The sequence below is a fragment of the Melanostigma gelatinosum genome (genome assembly GCF_949748355.1).
Source record: "Melanostigma gelatinosum genome assembly, chromosome: 13".
Classification (NCBI taxonomy): Eukaryota; Metazoa; Chordata; class Actinopteri; order Perciformes; family Zoarcidae; genus Melanostigma; species Melanostigma gelatinosum.
This window is the reverse complement of record NC_136646.1, coordinates 22,529,496-22,552,879: the sequence shown is the minus strand read 5'-3', so window position 1 is coordinate 22,552,879 and position 23,384 is coordinate 22,529,496. Positions and strand designations below refer to the sequence as shown.

Here is a 23,384-nt window from a genome sequence, read left to right as displayed (position 1 = left end):
ATACAATTTATACCTCGCTTGCATTGTTCCATCAGGCTGGCTGGGAGGCCCCGTACCCGCAGTAGGTACGAAGGAGGAAGTGTCAACTGGGTGGGAAGAGCCGTCTCCGGAGTCTGTTCGTCGAAGGAATGAGATCGATGATGGCACAGCAGCTTGGGGAGAACCTGGAAAACCTGGTAAACACTTCAAAGAGAGCTGTGCAAAACCGAGACGAAAGCATACGAAAGTCCAGGCTTCTCAAAGTGTAATTCAACTTTCTTCCCAGCTAAAAACAGCGTTGGGGCTTCCACCATGTGGAACAGGCCTGGCCAATCGGATAAGGAGGCTGTGGGCCCGTCCGCTCAGCACCAGAACCACCCTGCACGCAACTCCATGCATCCTCCTCAGCCCATGCAGCCAGTGGCCCAAGACAAAAGCTGCAGTTCTAGTACGTATGCACACATAATTCAGACAGAGGCAAAGGAAGCCAAAATAACTATCACTCTTTATTCTAAAGTACATTAGAAACCTATGGTATACATAGACTAAATAAATGATGTATACGCTAAACTTGAACCGTTTCAAACACTAATATTGCACATTCCTGCACACCTCTAACACATGCATGTAAATCAAGATGAGAATAGTGTAGATAGATAGATGTGGCAGATCTTGTACATGTGCAGTGGGTTTTAGCCTGCAGGGATACTTTGATTGTTACATCGCTGAAATAAGGTCTTAAAAGGATTTACACAGTGTAAACACAAAGAGTTTGCATATTCACATTCACAAACGTGTTCAAAAGGGTACACAATGTGTACAGAAGCACGGAGAGAAAACAAACGCCTACAGCCGTCCTCCCCCACCTCCCCACGGTGCTGTCCATGTTGAAGGCTTTTTGTGAAGCCGGTTGAGTCATCCCTTTGGAATGCTAAGAGCATCGATTTCTTTTTTTCCTCTTCTCTCCTTTGCCTTTTTCCACTCCTCCCTTTCTCTCTCACCTGCCAATTCTGCTGCAGAAACACTGGCTTTTGTTGGGTTTGAGAGAGACCGTGACTGGTGGAGGAGGATGTCTGTTGACTCAGTAATAGGAATGGTTCCAATGCAAGATGGGAAAACATAACGAGCTATTCTGTGGAAGTGGGCTGAGAGGGGGGGGGGGGGGGTTGTTGCTGTTATTCAGGGTTGCTGCCTAGCGAGCTAGCTGGACGGCTGGGTAGGGTGGGGCAGACCAGCCAGCTACTGTAATGACATTTTGATTCATTTTAGATGATTGTGGTTTTATTTGTGTGGACAACGAAGTGCAAAAAAAAAAACGATTGCAAGAAGAAAAAATGTAAAAGTAGGTCAATACAATAGATGTGTAACTAAAGAATGGTCAAAACAAAACTGAACATTGGCCAAGAAATATTTTTCAGTCTTAAAATCTACAACTTGTCAAACACACATAATCATGTGCACACACTCACACACACACATTGTTTCCCATCCCCCTTTTATTGTATCAACTGACGCACCTACACCGCAGGATCAATAGATGCAGGCTAGGGTTACAGTTTGTCCTGTGTTTTTAAATGCCCTCGTTTGTGTGCGAGTGTACAGCAAACATTTAAATCTGCCTTGTAACATGCATGCATGTGCCAGTTTGTCCGTCTGGCTCATGTCTCTTAGTGTTATGTGCTTGTGTGTGAGCATGTCCAGTCACATGAGGGACACTGGAGCCTGAGGCCACCCGATGATCTGTCCTATTTTTACGGGGGAGGAATCCCTGGCATCTCCCCAAGCGCCTCCGGTGTGGGGAGAAAGCACACTCTGGGCAGTCCGCTGTAATGGGAGCCTTTTGAACTCATACTTGCGCATTGACTTGAACACATGGCGTCTCGCATTTTGAAAGTGCAGATTGGCACACATCTACAAACCCACAGGAGTTAAAGTAAACAACACTTGCATAAGCAAGTCGATGTGGGGTTCCCCAGGGACATGAGCAGGGCTCTCTCCCCCGGCTCTGTTCTCTGACTCCAACAGAGAAAAACAACGTGAACCTGCAGCATCAACGAATAGGGTAGAGAAACGGAGACTGCTCTCCTTTTCTGTGTCGTTGAGCTTCCTATTTGTTCGAGTCTAATGATAATATAAATGAAGATAAAAGACTACACCACAGAAGGTATATCCTCATTCTAATGGGTACCTCCCTCTTTTCCTCCAGCTTGGGGTGAGTCTTTCCCCCAGAAGGAGTCCTCGACATGGGAACCTCCCCCCGCTCCGCCCGTTAAAGTGGACAATGGGACGTCTGCCTGGGGGAAGCCCATGGACACCAGCTCCACCTGGGAAGACCCCGGCAGGGATAACCGAGAGCCTGGGCCTGGGCCTGGATGGAGCGGGCAGCATAAGCCTGGTAGGTGCACACATGAACATGAATATTAAGCAAAAAAACCTGCATCTGAAGAGTATGATCATGTTAAAACTAAAAGAAGTCCTAGCTGACCGTGAACAAACTGGCAAGAGAGAATTCCCCTGTCGCAAGTCATGAAATGTGCATTAGAAGTGTATACAATCACTTGTTGGTATTCAGTTTCTTCTTCTCTACTGACCTTCTTAGTAGCTCCAGGACCCAAGCCCATGGAGACATGGGGTGGAGAGGAGGCGGCCATGGGCAACAGCTGGGACCAGGAAGAGGAGGTGGAGATCGGCATGTGGAACAACAGCCAACAGGACAACCGGTCTTACGACCAAAACACCTGGACTTACAAGCATAAATGCCCCAACAAGGTTTGTTCGCCTCGTCTCTGGGTAAACATTGAACCACGTCAGGGGTTTAAGTCTGGAGTTGTTTTTTTCTCCTACAGAAACTCTTAAAAAGGTTAAAAAGGTGACTCTGCTAATGCTTGAAGTGTCTCCAGTTGATACTTATTTGGTCTGCTATGTTTTTAGATGAACAAACCAGTCAACAAACAGGAGGAACCCTGGATGAAACCCTTCATCAGCCAGTTCAACAGCATGAGCTTCTCTGTAAGTACCATTCCTCAGTGTTGCTCTCGCTCTCTTTCACTTTAATTTTAGTATCTTTAAACGGTTGTGTGGCAGGAAGCACCTGTCCATTTTACAGCTGCGGTTGTAAACAACTTTCTTCATGTGCAGCGATGCGATTCAACCCCGTTTTCTCTATTTTTCAACGTGTATTAATGCAATATTATGCTTTTCTGTCTCTAATCGTTTTCTTGACTTCCCCCTTGCAGAGAGACTCTCCCGACGACTCCATGAAGAGCGGAGCAGGGATGGTGCAGGACAAGCGTATGGACATGGGCAGTATGGGAGACTACAATGGCGTAATGGGGAAGAACCCTGGGCCTCGACACCAGCTCCACAAGGAGTCTGCCATGGATCGCAGCCCTTACTATGAAAAGGTATGCGCAAACATCAAAGTTTACCTTCTTGAGAATACAGCGGGTGTGTTGTTGTGCTGCGTCGGCACTAAATGGGCCGGTAATGTATCAGCTCTGCTGTGGAAAAACGACACAACTAGAGAGGTTTGTTGACGCGCGCGCTCTGCCGTCGTGGTGATCATGAGGGAGGCGTGGCGTCTGGAGCGCTCTCTCAGACCTGTTGTGCCCCACAGTGGTGGTTCTAACGCACTGCATTTGAGTTCTGAACTGTCGAAAGGGGAGTTTCATTTGATACTTTCTTTTTGCATGTTGTATCTCATCATTATGAATTATTAGTGAGGCTCTTTCACTTATGAGCAACCAAATTAAATATGCACACTTGAATGCTTAATGGTAATAAAAATCATTTTTGTAATTATGCAATAATGATTCATTCCCTTTCGTAGTTCTGTATGAAGCTGCTTTCCTTCTTCACGTTCAGCTGCTCGACTCATCTTTGTTTCTATCTTTCTGACTCCAATCCTCTGGTGCCACCTTCTTTCCACTCCCTTCCTCCCCATCGCTTTCTTCTCTCCTCGTTCCATTTCTTTTACTCTTCCACCCGTCGTTTCCTCTGTCCTCACTCTCGCGTCACCTTCTCCCTCTCCTTCTTTTGCAAAATTAACTCTTTTCCTTCTTCTCTCCCTGCACTTCGCTGGCTGCTGATGTGCTTCCTGTGTCCCTCTGTGCTTGCCGTCCGTCTGCTGTGCACCTGGCCTTGCTTCTGCAGCTGTCCGTTTCCCCCTCTGCTTACAATAACCAAGCTTCTGATGAGCTCTCCTCCAATCAAAGCATGAGCTTTTCCCCTTCCAATTCTGCTCAGCCTGTCCCCCGTCTCGACTCGGGGCCGTCTCCTGCTCACTCTAGTCCCGGGGGCTCTCGGCAGGTGAGTGTGGAAGGATCTAGATCTAATATACAAAATGATCTTAGAGAGAGATATGAATACTTAAAAAAAAGATGCAACAACAATGCAGTGGAGCATACAGAGAAAGACAAGTGTTTGATAATTGAATATCCTTATTGTGGACCGGTGAGGACCATTTCTGTGGCTGCTGGTCGGCCACTTAAAACATTTGATTGACAGATTCTGTCTTTATGCATGACATGATGAATGACAAAGTTTGATTGTGTGTTTGTGTCTTCCCTGCTCAGAATGTAAACCCTATGATGGGCAGCGGCGTAGCACAGGGCCGAGGCGGCCCCCAGTCCCAGGTCCCCCCCCAACCCAACCTCCGTAACCAAGTGCCTCCACCCATCCTGCCCTCTCAGGTAGAAAACCCTCATCCAACAATGTTCAATCGGATGCTTTTGCATCTGCTGCTTATGTTTTCATGCCTGTAAGAGGGTTTTTTCCCTCCATGGTCTGATTTGTGTTTCACATCTAATTCACAGGACAATGTGAGTGGCACTATAATAAACTAAAAACCCAAATTGTGTTTGTGTTCAGGTGCCTCCATCCCTGTTGAAGTACCCGGGAGGTAACGGAGGTCTGAGCCCTCTGTTTGGCCCTCAGCAGGTGGCTGTGCTCAACCAACTCTCCCAGCTCAACCAGCTGTCACAGCTCAACCAGATCAACCAGTTACAGGTAGAGTGAGCAAACATTCAATGCACATACATGTTGTATGTGAGCCTTGTATAATGTTCCCCTGCAGCCAGTCACACTGGCTTTCGTGATGTAACTCCATCAAACCGTCTACAAATGCATTTAAAGTATACAGTGCTATGCAGCAAATGTCTCGCAAAACTGATTCTCAGAGATGCCAAATCATCAGCAAACTATTTTAAACTTTTTTGTTTCCCCTTGTCTGTCTGCAGCGACTTCTATTCCAGCAGCAGCAGCAACAGCAGAAAGCTCAGAGCCAGAGACCCATGCCTGTGGGACGGCCGACTGAACAGGTGTGTGTCTCGATCTGAATCCTGCATCATCATCACACCCACAATTTAATAACGCAGAGGTGTCTCCGTGATGTTTCCTCATTGATTGGTTTCTCTAACCTCCGGCGATTAGACGCGTCCTATTGGTTCGTCTCCATCGATGATGCAGCCGCCGCGGCACCTGGACCCCTCCCTGCTGAAACAGGCCCCGTCCCACAAACCGTACCTGGATAACTACATGTCCCACAACACCCCCGAGATGCAGAAGGACACTACTTCTCTCGGATCCTTCAGCAACTTCCCTTTAAGTAAGTTAGCTATTTAAAATCGGTACATTCCCCCACATTTTAAAGAGGTGTAGATATTTGTCTGTCTATATTATAATATGTAAATGACCTTCTGTTGAATTACTTCATATGTTTAGCTTCAAAATGACTAACCTTCTTCTCTCCCTGCTGTTGTGTCTCTTCCTCCGTCAGGCTTGAACTCTAACCTGAATGTACCCATGGACATAGGTGGAGCTGTGAGCTACAAAGAGCCGCCCCAGTCCAGACTGAAGAAGCTTTGGGCTACTGACCCTCTGGAGCAGAACAGCAAACCTGGTACAGAAGCGCTAAAGTTAGATTGTGTAATGCTCTGATGGCTCCATGATGTAAAGTCAAACGGACGAGTTTTAGTCGATTGCGTCCTAATGTTTCTCTGCGTTCGTCCCACAGGTGCTATGTCGTCTGGGCTGCGTCTGGAGGACTCTCCCTTCTATGACTTCCTGTCTCCTGGCCCGTCTCCCCTGAGTCCTCCCGGCCAATCAATGGGCTCGGTGGGCGATGGCTGGCCGCCCCGTGCCAACTCCCCCCCGCCCCATGGAAACACTGTCACCTGGCCTCCAGGTACGCGAGCTTTCACGAGCACAAAACAAACAAACACAAAATGTTTGCGGTGAAAACTGCTAATCCCCGTCTGTGTGTGTGTGCAGAGTTCCGGCCCGGGGAGCCCTGGAAAGGTTACCCCAACATTGACCCTGAGACCGACCCTTATATGACCCCCGGCAGTGTCATCAACTCCCTCTCCATCAACACCGTCCGTGACACAGACCACCTCAGGGACAGGAACAACGGTCGGTCTCTCACACACAAACTAGGGTGCATTTTTGATAGAGGTCCATTTTACATCTTTCAGGTTTTTTGGTCACTTTTCTTTCTTTCATTAGCGATGAACTATGTGTTCAAGTTTTAGGAAGTATCTGCTTCGTTTTAAGCCAACAACTGTCTGTTTTAAAGACAGCCGTCAGCGGGCAGATTTGATCGATCGTAGAACTCAAATAAGCCACACCAATGGTTGTCAGCTTTTCATCCGTTTTAGATGACGCTAGATTCAGATTTGATCAAACGCTTCCACCGGCACTAACCCTCCTCTCTGTCTTCTCAGGGCCATCCTCATCACTGAACACCACGATGCCTTCTAACAGTGCCTGGTCATCCATTCGTGCCTCCAGCCACAGCGGTTCCCTCACCAGTACAGCACAAAGCACTTCAGGTATGAGTCTGTACACGTGTTGGTAATTCAGCCTTTAGGAACCTGCGTTGTTTTGCTGTTGGATAATATGACAAAGACGGCTAGCAGCTGCGTGCAAATGGACAGAAAGGTTCACGTTGTTGTCTCCTTGCAGCCAGAAACGGTGAGTCAAAGTGGTCCCCCGGCGGCGGTTCTGTGTCCAACTCCTCCCTGGCCCACGAGCTGTGGAAGGTCCCCCTGCCTCCCAAGGCTCTCTCTGTGGCGGCCCCCTCCAGACCACCACCCGGCCTCACCAGCCAGAAGCCCAGCTCTGCCTCCTCCGGCTGGGACGGCTCTGCCCTGAGGCTGGGAGGGTGGGGCTCCACTGAGTCCAGATACACACCTGGTGAGAGCTCATGTACTAAACTACCTGTAGCCAGGATACGTGTTTGTCATTATTCTTTTAATATCAGTGGTTGTGTGGCAGAAAAGAGAAATATGCATCACAACTCGCTGTCAGCTATTCAGTGTGAGTCAATAACTCTCTTCCATACATACAATGCATTCTATATGAAGTACTGTACGCATTGGACATGTTGTATTTGTGACGGGCACATCTAACCGCTGCCCTTCCGCTTGTATTGGCAGGTTCCAGTTGGGGCGACAGCAGCAGCAGCTCAGGGAGAAGCCAATGGCTTGTTCTGAAAAATCTCACACCTCAGGTACTCGCGCGTACATAGATGTAACCGTTCATTTGTGTTCATTTTGTTTCTGTCATTCTGTATAGAGTTGCAAAGTGGGATGAGTCATTTGATCTGGAGGTGTTTTCCACTCTTATTTTATCATTTAAATTTATTCTTTAAACCTTTGAAAAAATAACCTGTATTTTCTGACGGGGTTCTGTTGATGTTTTGGACTCGTGATTGAAACGGGAGAGTTTCGTGCGTCATCGTTTTCATCTGTGTGTGTGTGTGTTCTGTTTGCCTCACAGATTGACGGCTCCACCCTGAGGACCTTGTGCATGCAGCACGGCCCTCTGATCACATTCCACCTCAACCTGCCGCACGGTAACGCCGTGGTATGCTACAGCTCCAAGGACGAGGCCGCAAAGGCCCAGAAGAGCCTGCACATGTAAGGATGTCTCACACACACACACACACACGCACGTAATCTCACTTCCTGATACATTCAGTGGCTGTAGATGCACTAAGGTAACCGTGCTACACTTGGCTATTACAGGCAAGTTCATTTCTTAAATTTCTTGCAAGTTAACGCTTAAAGGGAAAATATCGCTGCGACTGCACAGCAGTGGGATCATGACACGTTATTTTAAATAAATCCATCCAAATCTGACTGATGCTTTCTCAGAAGTTACCTCTATAAGTTTATGGTTTATTCTATTCAATAAAACCTCTCACTGATCGTCTGACATGCACAAATACATGAATATAAACAGGTAGCAGCATATTGCACCACTTTAAAAGTTCATTTTGAAAAGTAATGCTCCCAGAATAAGGTCGGGGTTGTGGGAGGGATTTAATCATTGCCCTACTGCATGTAAACGGGCTAACTTTAACCAGGTTACTACAGTGCATGTGAACACGTCTCAGCCACCAGATGTTCTAGCGCCCGCTGTGTATCTCACCTGTTGTCTCTCTGCAGGTGTGTTTTGGGGAACACTACTATTCTGGCCGAGTTTGCCAGCGAGGAGGAAATCAACCGTTTCTTTGCACAAGGGCAGTCATTGGCCACTCCCTCCTCCAGCTGGCAGACCGTCGGCTCCTCTCAGAGCAGAATGGATCAGTCCCACAGCTTTCCCAGCCGCGCTCCTGAACCCAACCAGTGGAACAGCAGCGATCTCCACAGCTCCTCCCTCTGGGGCGGGCCCAACTATTCCAGTAGCCTGTGGGGGAACCCCAGTGGCACCGAGGCGGGGAGGATCAGCAGCCCTTCTCCAATCAGCTCCTTCCTCCCGGTGGAGCACCTGACGGGCGGCGGGGACTCCATGTGAACCGCCTGCCAATCAAACAGGCTCGAGGAAGGGTCAGTAGAGAATTATCAATAATCAGCAGAAGAAAAAAGAAAACAAAGTTAAAAAAAAAAACCGCAATGGCACTCGTCGGACTCTTTCTCACTTACAAGATGTACAACAAACGGGGTCGCCCTGTGGAAAACAAGTTACGTTTCTCTCTCTGCACATATGTCCACTTTGTTTTCGCCCAAAAACATATCAGTCGGAATACTTGAATCATGCAGGCCAATTCTATAATGTGAACGGATGGATATTTGCTTCCAGGTAGTGCTCTTTCAGACCGAAAAAAGCTTCAATCGAGCTCATTATTATATATATATTTTTTGTTTCATTCGTCATGTTTATTTGAATTCCAATTCTTTTCATTTTTAACGTTTTCTTTTTGTTTTTTTTTGCATTTGTTTGCTGACAATGTTGGAGTATGAGCTTTTTTAACTTTGCACTGAATGTGGTTTTTTCTCAGTATATATAATCTGCAATATAGAGGGAGCAGCCAGTTTTTCCAGTGTAGCTGTTTACTCATTGAGGTCCTTACCGTATGTGTGTATGCACATGCACGTATGTGTGTGGAAGTGCTTTGTGTGTGTGTGTGAGACTGCGTGCGTGGATGAGTGTGTGTGCGCTCCTCTCTGCCTTGGCACGCCTACCTTACTGCGTTGTCGTGGAGTTCAAGATCAACAGATAGTTAACGAAGAATAAAAGCTGACTGGAGGATTATCTGGTGATAGAAAAAGTGACATTAAAAAGTATTGCACCAATTTTGTTTCAAAACTAAAGAACGTTGAGCTCTGCAGTGCAAAGGACTGTAGCCGCAGCTGGGACTAGCAAGCCCCGCCCACCCCAGGGTAGGGGGCGGGGTCTATCTAGCAAGCCCTCCCACTAGCCCCCTAGTGGGCAGGGGGGAAACAGCACTTTCAGAATAGGCTTTCAATGTTTGGAGGTGCCACACTGCAACCTCTTGTTTACAAGACTTAGGAGGCGGAACGTGTGTTCATTCTTCATTTTAAAGAGAAGATAGAATAAAAATAGAAAATACTCAATAAAAAAAATTTAAAAAACAGAAAAACCTTTTAAAAAAAAAAGTATAAAAGAAATAGAAAAACTACAAAAAATGTAAACTCTTATTGAGGATGAAGACAATGCTTTGTAACTCTGGGAATTCGGATCAGTGTTTTTGGCCATGGCGTTGGTTATTTGAACTATTCCTCTTTGTCTGCTAAATAACCAGCAATGGTTCTCAGGAAATCAAGCCAGTTTTCCCCCCCGTGTAGGTGAATTAAAAAACAAAAAACTACTACTCCTTGTAGGAAAGGAAAATCCAACTTCTAGCACTGAAAACTATGTATAGGTCTGTAAGTTTTATTTTCTCTGCCAAATAACTGCTTTAAGCTGGAGAAGCTCAACACACTGCTTTCAATATGCTGTCTTTGGGGGGGGGGGGGGGTCCTAATGTGGGGGGGGTGGAGGACGGAAAACCCAACGCGCCCTCTCTCCTCCTCTTCCTCCACTCCACTGATGTAAGGATCACACGTGGGGAGTGTTTATTGTGTGAGACGGTCAGTCTAGTCGGACTTAAACCAAGAGAAAGGCGACTCTGTCTCTATGCATACTGAGCCTCTCACACGGCCCACTGAGGCGCTTTTCTTTCTCCCCGTGTCTCACACAATGTTTTAAATGTTTCATTAAGGACAACACAAATGCGAAATATGACTTTCTTTTTTTTTTAATTGCTCTCATTGCCACAAAAGGTGTTTTGAAAAAAAGGAAAGAAGAAAAACTTAAACATAAAAGCTGTTCGTTTTGGTTGAAGATAATATTTTAACAGTGCAAAAGTCGTCCACATTTCATTGCCTTGATCCTAATTGTGTCCGAAGATGCAACAAGTCAAGTGGCTTCTACCTGTTTACAAATAGAATATGATTGTATTGTTGTACTGTTTTCCTTTGAGTGGGGGGGTCGTAGTCATTATAAGTTCCTGACCTGATGAATGGTGTGTGTGTGTGTGTGTGCGTGTACAGCGTGAATGTAAATCCATACCAGTGATTGTTTAGTTACTATGATGCACAATTATCGGGGTGAAACAAAAGCTTCAGAGTGCCCGAACGAGAGGTCAGCATTAGCGAAGCCATGGACCTTAATTTCTTTTCTTCATCGCGTAATTATTCTGTGTTAAGCCTGTGTGTGTGTGTGTGTGTGTGTGTGTTTGTTTCCCCTCCAATATAAGTTTTAATTTCAGAAGTACGTTGGCTTAAGTTGTATTTTTAAGTTCAGTTGTGAATATTTAACAACTTCAAAGCGATACTAGTGAAATCCTTGAGTATTAGCCAGACTTGACAGTGGTGTGTGTGTGTGTGCCAGTATTGAACTGCTCTGTACCAAATAATTCAATCATAAACAAAATATTAGTTTACTTAATTCCAGATCTCTTTGCTGAAACTATATCTCTTTATTTGTCTTGTTTAACAAATGTTATCGAGTGGAACATCTGAACCATGCTTGTCATTTATTTTTGAGTTCAGTTAATCTGACGAGTTGAACTGAGGAGCGTTGGATTTTGCACTTGGGTGGATTTAGAGGACGGACGGCCGGTCGGAAAGACTGACTGACTGCTTAGCTCGTGTAGTTTGGATGTTCAGGTCCGTCTGAGGGAGGTGGTGCGTCTGAGAGTATAGTGACCGGGTAGTGTGTGTGTGTGTGTGTGTGTGTGCGCGCTGCGACTGGAGAAGATGGTGCTTTGTTGTCCCCAGTGAGAGACGGTTTACCTCCCTGTTCACTGGGCCGGCCGGTTCAGAGCGGCGACCTTCTCGCCACGCCGCCTGAACCGAGCCAGAATGTAGCTTAAAAAACACGGTTTAAAAGAAAAGTATAAAAATGGCGTCCGGAGCCTCGATCTGCCTTCTCTGGCAGCTGATCAGCCTCAAACTCGGAAATATATCAAATACAGCGACCGCCGCTCATCGCTGTATGTATTCCAATCAGTATTGGACTACTGGTCTGACCACGAGCGAGCTAGACTGAAAAGAGGCGGGGCTTCCCGTTGGCCTTGTCGTGACTCAGGCACAGGGATGTGACTTGTGATTGGCTGGTTCTTCTTCTGGCTTTTCAGGGACTCGGGTAACACTTGCCTCTCTGCTGACTCATCCAGGATCAGCTCTCCCTCTCCAACTCCTAAGCTTAACTACAGGAGAGGAGAACGCAAAAACTGACATGAAGTCCGGCTGCAAGTGAGCTCTGGATAGTCTGTATTCCCCTTCTGCTCTTTAATTATTGTACACTTCGTTCATTCTGATTTTTGCCAATGCTTCTCTCCCACCACTGATCTGGGAGCAGTTTTTGCCCCTCAGTATCCTTACATTCACAAATTAGTGGGACAAAAAACTGACCCCCGATCAGCAGCTCGGGAGGCAGCGTTGCGCCGCTGTAAGAGAAGGGACACGTCTGTAAAACGCTCATTTGTGTTGATGTTACTGTTTGGTTCCCAGCTTAATCTCGCTCTACTGTGTGTGTGTGTGCGTGTGTGTGTGTGTGTGTGTGTGTGTGTGTTTGTGTGTGTGTAAAAACCCAGTCTCGTACAGAAACGGTGTGTGAATGCTTGAACACATCATCATGCCAAATCGAGGAGGGGGGGCGAGAGGGAAGGAAAGGGATGGGGGCGGGGTGTTGTTAGTGTGTGTGTGTGTGTGTATATTTAAAAAGCTGGACAATGTTAAATGCTTGAAGAAAAAATGTCATTTGCAAAAGGATGATGTGAGGAAAACCTTTTCAGTCAGTGAAAACCACCACGAGCAACGTACAATCCCCAGAGCTGCCAAGCAGCTAGCCGACAGGGCCAGAAGAGGGGAGGAAAGGAAGGAAGGAAAGGAGGGAAGCTGGCTGGTGATGCTCTACTACTTTTTAAATGTTTAAGAAAAATAATGTGATGCTGTTTTTTCTCTTAACTATCCTGTGAGCAGATGCTATAATATTATATCATAACACACCCAACGGCTCCTTACTGTCGATCAAAAGCGCTATAAGGCTACTTTATCTACTTTATCTGACACAAAAACCACAAAAGAAGAAAAAAAACACACAAACTGTGAGAATCTGCTGTCTTTTTGTCATTTTACATTTTAAATGAATACACAACAAACAAAACCCTGAAAAGCTTTAGTCTAACCAGCACAAAGATGTGGGTGGGGGGTGGGGTCGCTCAGAGAGACTATGCAGTGGAGTGTTTGAACCCAGGTTTCCATGTCTACCGTGGGGTTTCTTTTGCTTTCTTTAAAAATAAAAAAACAAGAAAAAAATGTTTTAAAAACAGCGTTTCGATGGGATTCCCAATAATATTCCTCAAACATGTCGTGCCATCGTTGAATCGTACTACTACTAATAATAACTGAGAAAAAAAAAAACCTTTATTACCTACCAACCGTCGGGCCAGTTGTAGCAGGAGAGGACAGGTTAAGATTTGCAAAAGTCCATTTCTTTATTTTCACAGCGTGTCTCCTCGACAGGCCGAGGGGAGTGAGGCCGGTGAAAACTGCAAATTTTACACGACTACAATGTTTTTTATAGAGATTCTATCAATCCACAGTGTGTAGTTGGATCACCTGTAAACCTATTATGCACATTGCTTTGGGGAGACTGTTGAAGCTATATATAATATATAGATATATATGAGAATATAAACGTACAGTGTCTATAATCAACGAGAGGGACGTCTTCCTCTCTTACAAACAAAAACAGGAAGTACCTTTTTATTTCCAAACGTCTTCGTCGGGTCATCAAAGGATTTTATCGTAAAACTTTCGGGGGAAACTGCACTTTTTGAAGGACAATCTTTATTTGTATGGGTATAAAAATTGACAAAAAACGAAGTCGCCTGATATTACAAGGTATAGAAAACCAACTCCAGTGTGCTCTAATAATGAATGTCTCCTCTGATGCTGTCTCTGTTTGGTTTCATTTAATCCGTTTTATTCTCCTTTGTTGCTTGGTTTGTTCTGTATTATTTTTCTCTCTCCTGCGTTTCTGGGTTTTAGTGCTCTTAAGAGAATCTGTGCTACGGTGTAGAGTAGTAAGTAGTAGGTCTTCTGTTGGCTGTACTCGTATACTGATTACTGTTTGTAACCCTCTGGCTCCTGCAGCCGTCATACAAAGCTGTAAAACTTGGGTACAACCCTCAATAAAAGACTAACGATGACTCTGCTGCTTCACCTGGACTCCTTATTTCTCCAACCAATGAAATCCAATTGCTTCTGTGCAATTTCCTTCCATTTTTTTTGGGTGACCTAATGATTTATGTTTAAAGCAAAAAAAGACTTCAAGTTACATATTTGAAGTAAAAGGAAGAAATATTTATTTGACCTTTTTATGATTTGTTTTTAAATATACTGACTTTTTGTGACATTGTACAAGGACTTTTTTTTATATACTACAGTGACTTTACAGTAACTTTTTTTCGAAGTACTATACAGTGACTTATGACATTTTTCGACAGGTCTTACAATGGCTTTATCAGTATGGTCGGCATACTATGCTATGACTTATCACACTTTCCGACATACTATACTACATACACATTTCTACATACAATGACTTTTTCAGCATACTATACTGACTTCATTCACACTCACACAATGAAGGGACAGCACTCGGGTTCAAATGGGGCTTAAGTGTCTTGCCCAAGGACACGTATACATGGACTGGAGGAGCCGGGGATTGAACCTACAAACTTCTGATTCAAAGATGAGCTGCTTTCTCCACAGCCACCCCAATAACATGTCAAATAATTTAACCCTTTGAGTGTTTGACTTATTTCTTATAGCAACACTACAAACTGCGAAGAAATATTACTAATGACTATCTTCATTACTAGTATGTCTTTCAAAAGTCATAAGTCATCGTAAAATATATTTTAAACATGTCATAAAAATAAAGTTATAGTATGAAATAAAAACAACGTAGTACGTCGTAAAAAAAAATACATTTTATAGTATTTCATAGAAAGTCATACACTTTTAAAAAATAAAATAAAAAATAGTGTATGTGGAATAAAAATCTTCCATGTTTATCCTGTTTGAATATGGTAGTTATAGTGCAGCTAACCCTGTTAAAAAATAGCATTACAGCTTCTCATAGTTTCTTTTGTCCGTTTTATGATAAAACTAGTGCTGGGCAAGTTAACGCATTTTAAAAATGTACCGGTATTATAATTATAATTTTCTTTTTTTAATTGAAAGACAAGAGACTATACATAAGATGACAAGAACAGTGGGATAAAAGCCAGCAAACATCCATGTAGTCAGACTGTCTCATGTTTATCGTTTTGTATTGGAGATATGTCCCTTCAGGGTTGCCGTAGAGAAAAGGCGACTTGCGCTGCTCTACTGGACATCGCTGGTAAAGTCAGCAGACACTCCGCTCTCCGTGGTCCACTCAGCAGACACTTACATGTTAGTGCACCTATATGCTGACATTCACGGTAAACTCATTTAAAATTCACAGATCGGGAGCGAGCGAAGGACTTTGAAAGTTAGCGGAAACATTAACGTGAGACAACATCCGGTTTCTTCAGACGAACATCCGGTTTTCAGAATAAGATTCCAACAAATTATGAATTATATTCACATTAAGTATGAACCATGCTACCTGCATCTCGTGAACCAAATGTTATTGCCCTTTTGTTCATATAAAAGTGCACAATACACTTTTAAATTAATTATTGAACTTTGCCATAACAATGCGATTAATCACAAAAAATCCATGCGATTAAATATTTTAATCGTTGCCCAGCACTAGATAAAACATATCAGTCAGATTTTGGTAAATTAAATGAATTATTAAACTATTGTGGCTCTTGTATTTTACTACATATCCCAGAAGTCTCAGCACAGCCAACAGCATGACATCTTGAAAGGACTAAATGCTCTTTTCAGACCTTCACACTGAAACTTGCTTGTTTTAACTCTTCTACACGTTTCATATGAAAACAGTCTTTATTTCTAAACTTGGCATTTTGATATTAATCGTAACTCAACGACATGTTCATGCTTCTCCTGTAATACGGGAATAAATATCACAGCAGATGCTCACAGAACTATACAGCATGTGTATTTATTTGTGAGAAATTATACATCGGAAACGCATTGTGGAGCTGGAAACAAAAAAGGTCAAACCTGTGTTATAGCCATTTTTGATATTTTGTTTATCGCCGAGCTCCGAAATAACATGTTCATTTAAATACAGTCAAACACGAGACACGGCAGCTTGACGTCAACGATGCAACAGTGGACAGAAGAGCCGACGGGGAGGAAGTAGGAAATGTACTTCCTGTGATGTCACGCTGGGGTCAACCTCTGTAAGAAACACAATACTGATGAGCGACTCAACGGGAACAAAAGAGCAAACAGCAGCACGCACATGTGTGTGTGAGAGATGGTGAAGAGGCAGAAAACAGGGCTGAGAAGAGAGACTTGCCTCTGCAGTGAACCAACACATTATTCATAAACGTCCTTCTTGTCTGCAATGTACTGTACAATCTCCTCAGGACTCATCAACTTCTCTGCCTCTGCGTCAGGGATCTCAAAGCCTGCAGGAGGAACACAGAACAGAGAAGGGCTCACGTTTTCTGTTAAGAGATGCAGCACTTGAACACACCACAGAGATCAGCCAGCATGTTCTGTGACTGCACGTGGTTTTCACAGAACAGACATGATGTCGTATTTGCGCTTGTGGAGGAATAAACAGGCAGAGACCAAAAATAAAGGAAAACTAAATGTGTAAAAATGATGATTCAACAGGCCACACAGCCAGTCTCAGTCTCAGTTGTAAGTGTAACTAGAAAACTGCACACAGAGCGGGGGGGGGAAAGTGTGCAGACACACCTGCAGCTACACAACATGCCGACTCACCAAACTCATCCTCCATGGCCATGATGATCTCCACCTGGTCCAAACTGTCCAGACCCAGGTCTTTCATGAAGTGGGAGCACGTGTCCAGCTGTGGAGCAGGAAGTAACACCAACATTACAGCATTGTTCACAACAGTTGACATTTCACAGTTGATAGTTTGTCAGCCAGTTGGCGCTCTCTCTCTCTCTCTCGTACCTTCTCCGGGTTGATCTTGTCGTAGAGCTTCAGGACATACATGACGCGCTCTTTGATGGTTTCTAGGGTGAGGGGGGGCAGATCCCCATACTGTCGGCACAACACGCTCACTGAGGAAATCTGGGGAGGAAGAGGAGAGGAGTCAGGAGACGCACACAGAGAAATATAACAACGCTTGAATTAGCTTGAAGCCATTTATGCTTATTTTAACGAGTGGGATATTTACCGACGTATTAAATTTTGAACAAAACATCTTAAGCATCCAACAGAAACCCATTCAGAAAACGTATCGACTTGGAGACGAAGGAACTGGAAGTGAGAAATGCTGACTCAACTCTGGGTTTTAGGACTTACTCCTTCAGCACTCTTCATTGATCAATGCACTTGCATGAATGGGACCAGGTTACACCGCGGTAACACTGCTTCCTGGGTTAAGCAGACAAACAACGGGAAGTTTGTGTACAAGCAAAGCTGAATACATTACTCCAGTGCTTACATGACTTTATTAGCCCCGTATGCAAAGCAAAACCAACTTCAATCGTCTCCAATACATTTCTCACCTTCTTAACGGTCGTCTAGTATTGATCCCTCAGATGATCCGTGTTGTGGGTGCTTTTTGTTACTTTGGTTGCCTCTCTATGATGCAAACTTCCTGACCAACTCTGACCACATTCAAACAAATTAAAAACTTCTATTTTCTAAAACTTAACATTAGTTACTGTGTGTGTCTTTGGGGTGGCTCTGGAGTTTATCACTCCCTTTAGGTGGGTGGGCATTTGTTTTTTAAATTCTTCTCTTTATTGTTATGCCTCCATTTAAAAAGGGGTAAAGGAGCATTTATATTGTCTCTCAGGGTCTGACTGCAGTTGTAATGTGTGACAGGAGGTGTGTGGTTTACATTTGAAAATACTTGTTTTGTCTAGTAACTTTATTGACCTCAGTCAAATCAGCAGCTCTGCATTCGGTTTAAAGTACTATTTCACTCACTTTTCGTGAAATTCCTAGATAAGTTTACTATTGTTTGACTCTGATGAAACGTGGGGCAAATTACTAATTACATACTGAGAGATTAACATAAGTAACCAACTCGATTTTACCTAAGCTAGCTAGCTAGCTTCCTAGATTACTGCTAATGATGCTCTACACAAGACAACTACTGACCAGTGTCATTACATACAGTATGAATAAAGCTCCTCTTTGTTTGTTGTGTCTTTACAATGAAGTACAACATGAATGTACTGATGCACTGTTTATGATTTCATTATCTTCACACAAGTAGTGGATTGTTGCTATATCAATGCTGTATAAATCACCTTTAATGAAACGTGCAATATGATTTATATTTCTTAAATATTTTAACTGACTTAGTAGCACATGTTAATGAAAGTATTCTGGAATAAACAATAATAATTAACAAAAGCAGTAATTGAACAAGCTAAAAATCATACACAACACAACAATTAAATTATAAGCACCACGTTTCATGTCGCAAAGCACCAACCATTGCTCCACCAGAATGATCTTTTAGTGTTATAAGTTGATTAAGTTTAAGTTTCCTCCACATGGCTCTAGACTGAAGGTGAGACAGGGACGACAACAACACAAGCGTTGGTCAGTGAACTCACTAAGTGAACTCACCTGCTAGCTAGCTAGCTAGCCAGCAAGCAAAACATGGCTATTGTGTAATCAAAAAATACGTTACAGGGTTGTGTGCACGTCGGGCAGGATATCACCCCAACAGACTTTAACTCACGGTTAAATAAACTACTCGCATGTTACCGTGAACTTTAACCGGGCTAGGTTAGCCTGACAGGTTTGAAAGGCGTCGGTAGGTCACAGCAGCGAACGCTAGGCCACGACTGTTCAATGTTACCGCAGACTCTTACCCGGGTAGGAACGAGCCACCGCGTTCTCCGGCTGTCGGCGGAGAAAGAGAGAGGTCGGTGGACGAATGCTGACGGAGCGCCAGCGGCTCTGACCGACAGGCTGGTGGAAAGCCTCAGCGAGGGCCGGGCGAGCGTGCGGACGCACTGCTGCAGGACACGAGCCGCCATGACGGAGAAGAAGTGACTGGAAGAGCAGCGCTCCCAGCGTGCAAAGCGAAGAAGAAACGGGTCAAGGGCTCCGCAGTGCGCATGCGCGCAACTCAAGCCGGTCTTTTAATTTTTGCATTTTTTTTAATTTTATTTGCTCTGTCGTCAATGTTATTTAGTAAACAGACTATCAAAAAAAATATTAAGATTGACTTTTATAAAAGGTAAAACAGAAAATTGAAGAGGAAATAAGAGGATTCGGCCCAGAGGAGAACAATCGATAACCGAATCACATTACGGAATAGTTGCTGGTAATTAGGTAATTCATACAGAATAATTCAACACTTCATATACGCGTATAACTCTTATATGATACAACTAAAATATAAGAAATATACCAGTGGACTTCCATTTGTTGGGCTTAACGAATTCCATCGACGATTCGGCACTCAGCTCATACTGTCTGAAATGACATTCAAATCGACCGAAGAAGAAGAAGAAGCTGAGAGAGCTGACAGCAGAGCAGAGAGCAAAACAGATAGAGGGTTATAAGTACTGGATTATCACAACTGTCTTCAATATTTTAGTATATATTGTATTTATTGCCAGCCATGGAGTTGTCTGAAATACTTTACAACAAAGCAGAGTACATTGAAACGGTAATGTTTGATTTTAATCCCTTGTTAGCTAGCTAGTCGCTTGCTATTTGGCTAACTGTAGCTAAACAGGGCGTTGGGCTTTGGATGACTGAAGTCATTGTGTTTGTGCTTAAAGTTAAACGACTGGTGCACACTTTTATACAATTATTAACCCTAGCTGTCGTTGTTTTTTTTAGGCTTCTGGCAACAAAGTGAGCCGACAGTCAGTGCTGTGTGGGAGTCAAAACATCGTACTCAATGGCAAGGTAAAGAAACACCTAAGTGACAGTGAATTATGTTGTTATCAATGTCCTCTGTGGGATAGCTTACATTGTATGCGTGTGTTCTCTCCTCCAGACTATTGTCATGAATGACTGCATCATCAGAGGAGACCTGGCTAACGTCAGGGTGGGCAGACACTGTGTGGTGAAGAGCCGGAGCGTCATTCGACCACCATTCAAAAAGTTCAGCAAAGGGTAAAGAATCCTTCTTTACTGGCAAAATGTAGCAGATTGATTTTCTTTCAGCTGATGTACAACAGGGCACTGCCTTTGTGTAATATATTTATTTTGTGTTCTCAATTTATGGTTGCTTCATGCCGATTAAACAAACACCTGCACTTCACCTCTTTCTGCTCCACACCTCCATCTCTCCTCCAGGGTGGCGTTCTTCCCGCTGCACATCGGAGACCACGTCTTCATCGAGGAGGACTGTGTGGTCAACGCGGCACAGATAGGTTCCTACGTCCACATTGGCAAGAACTGTGTCATAGTGAGTGGAATGAAAGCACACACACACACAACCGAGCAGAAATATGAAACATGACGGAGACAAAGCCCCAGTGAGAGAGAGGACATAAACAGAAGCAGTGTCTCCTCTGGCCTGTGGGGAAACAGTCACATGGTGCAATAAGCAGAATGAAGACAACACTTAAAGCATTAGACTCAGTCGCAGATGTTTACTGGTGTTGTGTTCAGGGTCGTCGCTGTGTGCTGAAGGACTGCTGCAAGATCTTAGACAACACCGTGCTCCCTCCTGAGACCGTGGTGCCGCCTTTTACCGTCTTCTCTGGATGCCCAGGTCAGCTACAGCACCCAAACACGCACCTGACTCCTCCGCTTTCTGTTCATCCATCATGTCCTTGACCCGAGTTCATCCATCATGTCCTTGACCCGAGTTCGTCTGTCTCTCTCTCTCAGGTCTCTTTTCGGGAGAGCTCCCAGAGTGCACGCAGGACCTCATGATTGATGTAACCAAGAGTTATTACCAGAAGTTCCTTCCTCTCAGTCAGATCTGAGTCCTGCCTCCAAACAGTCAGTAGGATCTACACCCTTTCCAGCCAGTCGGGATCTCTCACCAGAAATGGACTCTGAGAGCTCACCGTCTGTCCTTCACCTCACAAAGGCCCTGACTTTCTCTGCCCCAAGGAGGACAAACATGTCCTTTTAAGAACATTTATATGATTTCACAGTAGTTTATAGCTGCAGGAGGCGATTGCAATGAGTCTTGAAAAGTATCACAATCTTCGCTCTCTGACAGCAGCTGTAGGTGAAGATGAGAAAGGGGAGGAGCTATGAAAGGAAGGAGTGTGTGCAGGTGTATGAACACAGCTTGTAATATACTGTATGACACCCGTGGACCAAAACAAAAGCAGCTGTGATTGAGGATGTTGGCTGTACATGTGCGTCATTCATGTCCACATTTCATTTGGGAAACAGAGCATCACATTTAAATCAACGATTTGTGAAATGTATTGTTTTAGTCAGTCATTTTATTCCTAATGTTGATGAACTTGTTTGCTTTCTCCTTCACTGGCTTATGGGATTTGTCATAAAACTTATTTAATACAGTGGATTTTTATTTTGTTATGTTTCCAATGATCAACTGACCCCTGTGTCATTTTTCTGTGTGCATATAATATCCAAAGCAAACATCTGAAACAGTGCAGCAATTAAATAAATACAAATGCTTAAAAAACAAACTTATGTGGACTCGGCTCTGTCTTGTGTTAGACAATACAAAACTAAAACGCTGCCATCTTCTACTTTTTCCTCCACTTACTGTGCTAGTTATTAGACTATCACTAGCTATCACTTTAAAGCTGCCCTGTGCCGTTTACATAAAAACAGGGTAACAAAGTGTGCAGCCTGATGTCCTCATCGTAGACTCAGGACAGTAGAATAAGTTTCTCTAACACGGTCCTCTGGCACCACCCAGTGGCCTAAAGCAGCCACAGCAGGGCGGCGATGAAGATCACTTCTAAAGTCACCACAACCTCGAACTAAGCTTCTTTACTTTGCCTGAAAATGTTTGCTTTGTTTTATTCTCAACTGATAATTTAAGTAAATGTGACTTCTGCAAAGTTAAAGAGCTGCAAAGAAACAGATATAAATCCCAGTTTATTAATAGAGAACCCTAAATATTTAAATATTAAGCAAATCAAATTTCAAAACAACCAAATTTCCCTTTTTAAATGAAACAGTCCAATTTCAACTGAATGGTTTTATTTATTTTACAATGTGAACCACATATATCATACCAACAATTAAATGTTAAGTATATAGATTAGCCATTTATTATTTTTTAAACAAATAAGTATCAATAAACTGTTGATAATAGTGTTGGCTCCAGAGACACGTGGCATGAGTCAGCCTGTTGAAACAATGTGGATGAAGGCCGGTGATTGGCTCCGGGGAAGAAAAGAGAAAACACTAAGTGCCCCCCCCCCCCCCCCCCCCCAATATTATAACCAACCATCGGGGGTCAACGCTGCATCATAAAGACGGCTCGATCCTGCTCACAACTCTTCAGTGGATCCTTTGATAGTCTGAATTTTACTCTATTTTTCACATCTTCCCTTTAACCGACGAGTTGTCATGCAACAGAAACACTGGGAGGTTTTAGAACTACTAATCTGTAACAACAAGCGCCATTTGGTTTCAGTCACGAGTGCTCCGGACGTTGAGTGTTGGACACACGACAGTGATTAAAGTGCCAAGCTGTCAGGATTCACTCCATTATATCCCTCCATGAGCACTCTGCAGAGTCCCAGAGTGGGGGGGGGGGGGGGGGGGGGTTCCTATTCAAAGAAACATGGATCCTTCCTATGTTACATTATTCGCTAGATGAAGCTACCCAGAACTTAAAGGAGACATGAATCCTCCCCGTGAACTCCTTCACAGTCATCAGAGGCTCACTGTAAGCAAATCCAGTCTCCCGTTTCCAATATAAAAAGGTCTAATTCAGTGGTTTCACTCGAATACTAGAACAAACTTTTAAACTCTTCGTTTTGACAGACGCAATAGAATCTCAGCCCGGGTCTCCTCTTTCACCGACAAGCCAGCAATCGTGTGCGAATATAAAAAACCAACCTCGAAACGCAAAAATGAAATCTGTGACCAAAATGTAACAGAAGTTAAAAACTGGCATGCTTTATACAACTAAAGAAAACCCACTTTCCAGGTCATGAAGGCGAGAGGACGTGAAGAAGTCAACAAAGAGGAAATAAAAACAAGGAAGAATCCATGGCCATCTCACGAGTCAGCTACAGCCGCTATCACAGGTTTACAGCCTGATAGCTTACTGCAGCACTACTATGGCAGGGTATCCATGTTTGACGACTAGACAACTCAAGATTTTATAATATTTAATGATTTACTTTGTTAGCTTCCTATGCTGAATGAAAGCATAATCCAACAATTTGAGTTTATTACGCCCACAAACACGCTTACATCCGTCGTTAAAGACTCGCTAAATCTGAGCAGCACCGGTTTATACGACTTTACAAATGGCTAAATGTACCCAAATGTCTGACTCGTGTGATG

The 23,384-nt window shown here is 43.9% G+C and overlaps 3 protein-coding genes across 6 annotated transcripts in view; 2 read left to right on the top strand and 1 right to left on the bottom strand.

Moving 5' to 3' along the window:
• The window catches only part of LOC306786382 (trinucleotide repeat-containing gene 6A protein-like), a 30,744-nt gene extending 16,760 nt beyond the window's left edge, over positions 1-13,984 (top strand). Inside the window, exons 9-27 of one of the 4 annotated variants that reach the window (XM_079281136.1) lie at positions 36-176; positions 266-427; positions 2,186-2,374; positions 2,582-2,748; positions 2,911-2,988; positions 3,216-3,383; positions 4,132-4,287; positions 4,554-4,670; positions 4,849-4,986; positions 5,217-5,297; positions 5,410-5,584; positions 5,756-5,878; positions 5,993-6,163; positions 6,250-6,390; positions 6,702-6,809; positions 6,943-7,173; positions 7,416-7,489; positions 7,759-7,898; positions 8,430-13,984. In XM_079281136.1, the coding sequence (XP_079137262.1) occupies positions 36-176; positions 266-427; positions 2,186-2,374; positions 2,582-2,748; positions 2,911-2,988; positions 3,216-3,383; positions 4,132-4,287; positions 4,554-4,670; positions 4,849-4,986; positions 5,217-5,297; positions 5,410-5,584; positions 5,756-5,878; positions 5,993-6,163; positions 6,250-6,390; positions 6,702-6,809; positions 6,943-7,173; positions 7,416-7,489; positions 7,759-7,898; positions 8,430-8,778 (2,909 nt within the window). In that variant the 3' untranslated portion in view covers positions 8,779-13,984. Of the gene's footprint in view, positions 1-35; positions 177-265; positions 428-2,185; positions 2,375-2,578; positions 2,749-2,910; positions 2,989-3,215; positions 3,384-4,131; positions 4,288-4,553; positions 4,671-4,848; positions 4,987-5,216; positions 5,298-5,409; positions 5,585-5,755; positions 5,879-5,992; positions 6,164-6,249; positions 6,391-6,701; positions 6,810-6,942; positions 7,174-7,415; positions 7,490-7,758; positions 7,899-8,429 lie in introns of all 4 variants that reach the window. The other 3 variants (XM_079281135.1, XM_079281138.1, XM_079281137.1) reach the window with 3 other exon arrangements.
• A 1,893-nt stretch (positions 13,985-15,877) lies between these two features.
• On the bottom strand, positions 15,878-18,970 carry ndufab1b (NADH:ubiquinone oxidoreductase subunit AB1b). The gene is made up of 5 exons (XM_079281822.1): positions 18,776-18,970; positions 16,890-17,009; positions 16,695-16,782; positions 16,261-16,372; positions 15,878-16,139 (listed from the first exon to the last, which is right to left on the bottom strand). The coding sequence occupies exons 1-4, from the start codon at positions 18,941-18,943 to the stop codon at positions 16,281-16,283; spliced, it is 468 nt and encodes a 155-aa protein (XP_079137948.1). The 5' UTR covers positions 18,944-18,970; the 3' UTR covers positions 15,878-16,139; positions 16,261-16,280.
• Positions 18,971-19,420: 450 nt separating this feature from the next.
• dctn5 (dynactin 5) lies at positions 19,421-21,504 on the top strand. The gene is made up of 6 exons (XM_079282384.1): positions 19,421-19,581; positions 19,758-19,826; positions 19,918-20,036; positions 20,220-20,331; positions 20,538-20,640; positions 20,760-21,504. Exons 1-6 carry the CDS (start codon positions 19,534-19,536, stop codon positions 20,855-20,857), a joined length of 549 nt encoding a protein of 182 aa, XP_079138510.1. The 5' UTR covers positions 19,421-19,533; the 3' UTR covers positions 20,858-21,504.
• The last annotated feature ends 1,880 nt before the right edge of the window (positions 21,505-23,384 follow it).

What these genes read in the sequence shown, in the direction of transcription:
- ndufab1b (XM_079281822.1), bottom strand. Translation starts at nt 18,943, where the DNA reads ATGGCGGCTCGTGTCCTGCAGCAGTGCGTCCGCACGCTCGCCCGGCCC. An exon ending in GGTGGCTCGTTCCTACCCGG is followed by an intron (nt 17,010 to 18,775) that starts GTAAGAGTCTGC and finishes CTTCCTCCCCAG; the next exon opens with ATTTCCTCAGTGAGCGTGTT. An exon ending in ACAAGATCAACCCGGAGAAG is followed by an intron (nt 16,783 to 16,889) that starts GTACGAGAGAGA and finishes CCTGCTCCACAG; the next exon opens with CTGGACACGTGCTCCCACTT.
- dctn5 (XM_079282384.1), top strand. Translation starts at nt 19,534, where the DNA reads ATGGAGTTGTCTGAAATACTTTACAACAAAGCAGAGTACATTGAAACG. An exon ending in AAGCAGAGTACATTGAAACG is followed by an intron (nt 19,582 to 19,757) that starts GTAATGTTTGAT and finishes TGTTTTTTTTAG; the next exon opens with GCTTCTGGCAACAAAGTGAG. An exon ending in TTCAAAAAGTTCAGCAAAGG is followed by an intron (nt 20,037 to 20,219) that starts GTAAAGAATCCT and finishes TCTCTCCTCCAG; the next exon opens with GGTGGCGTTCTTCCCGCTGC.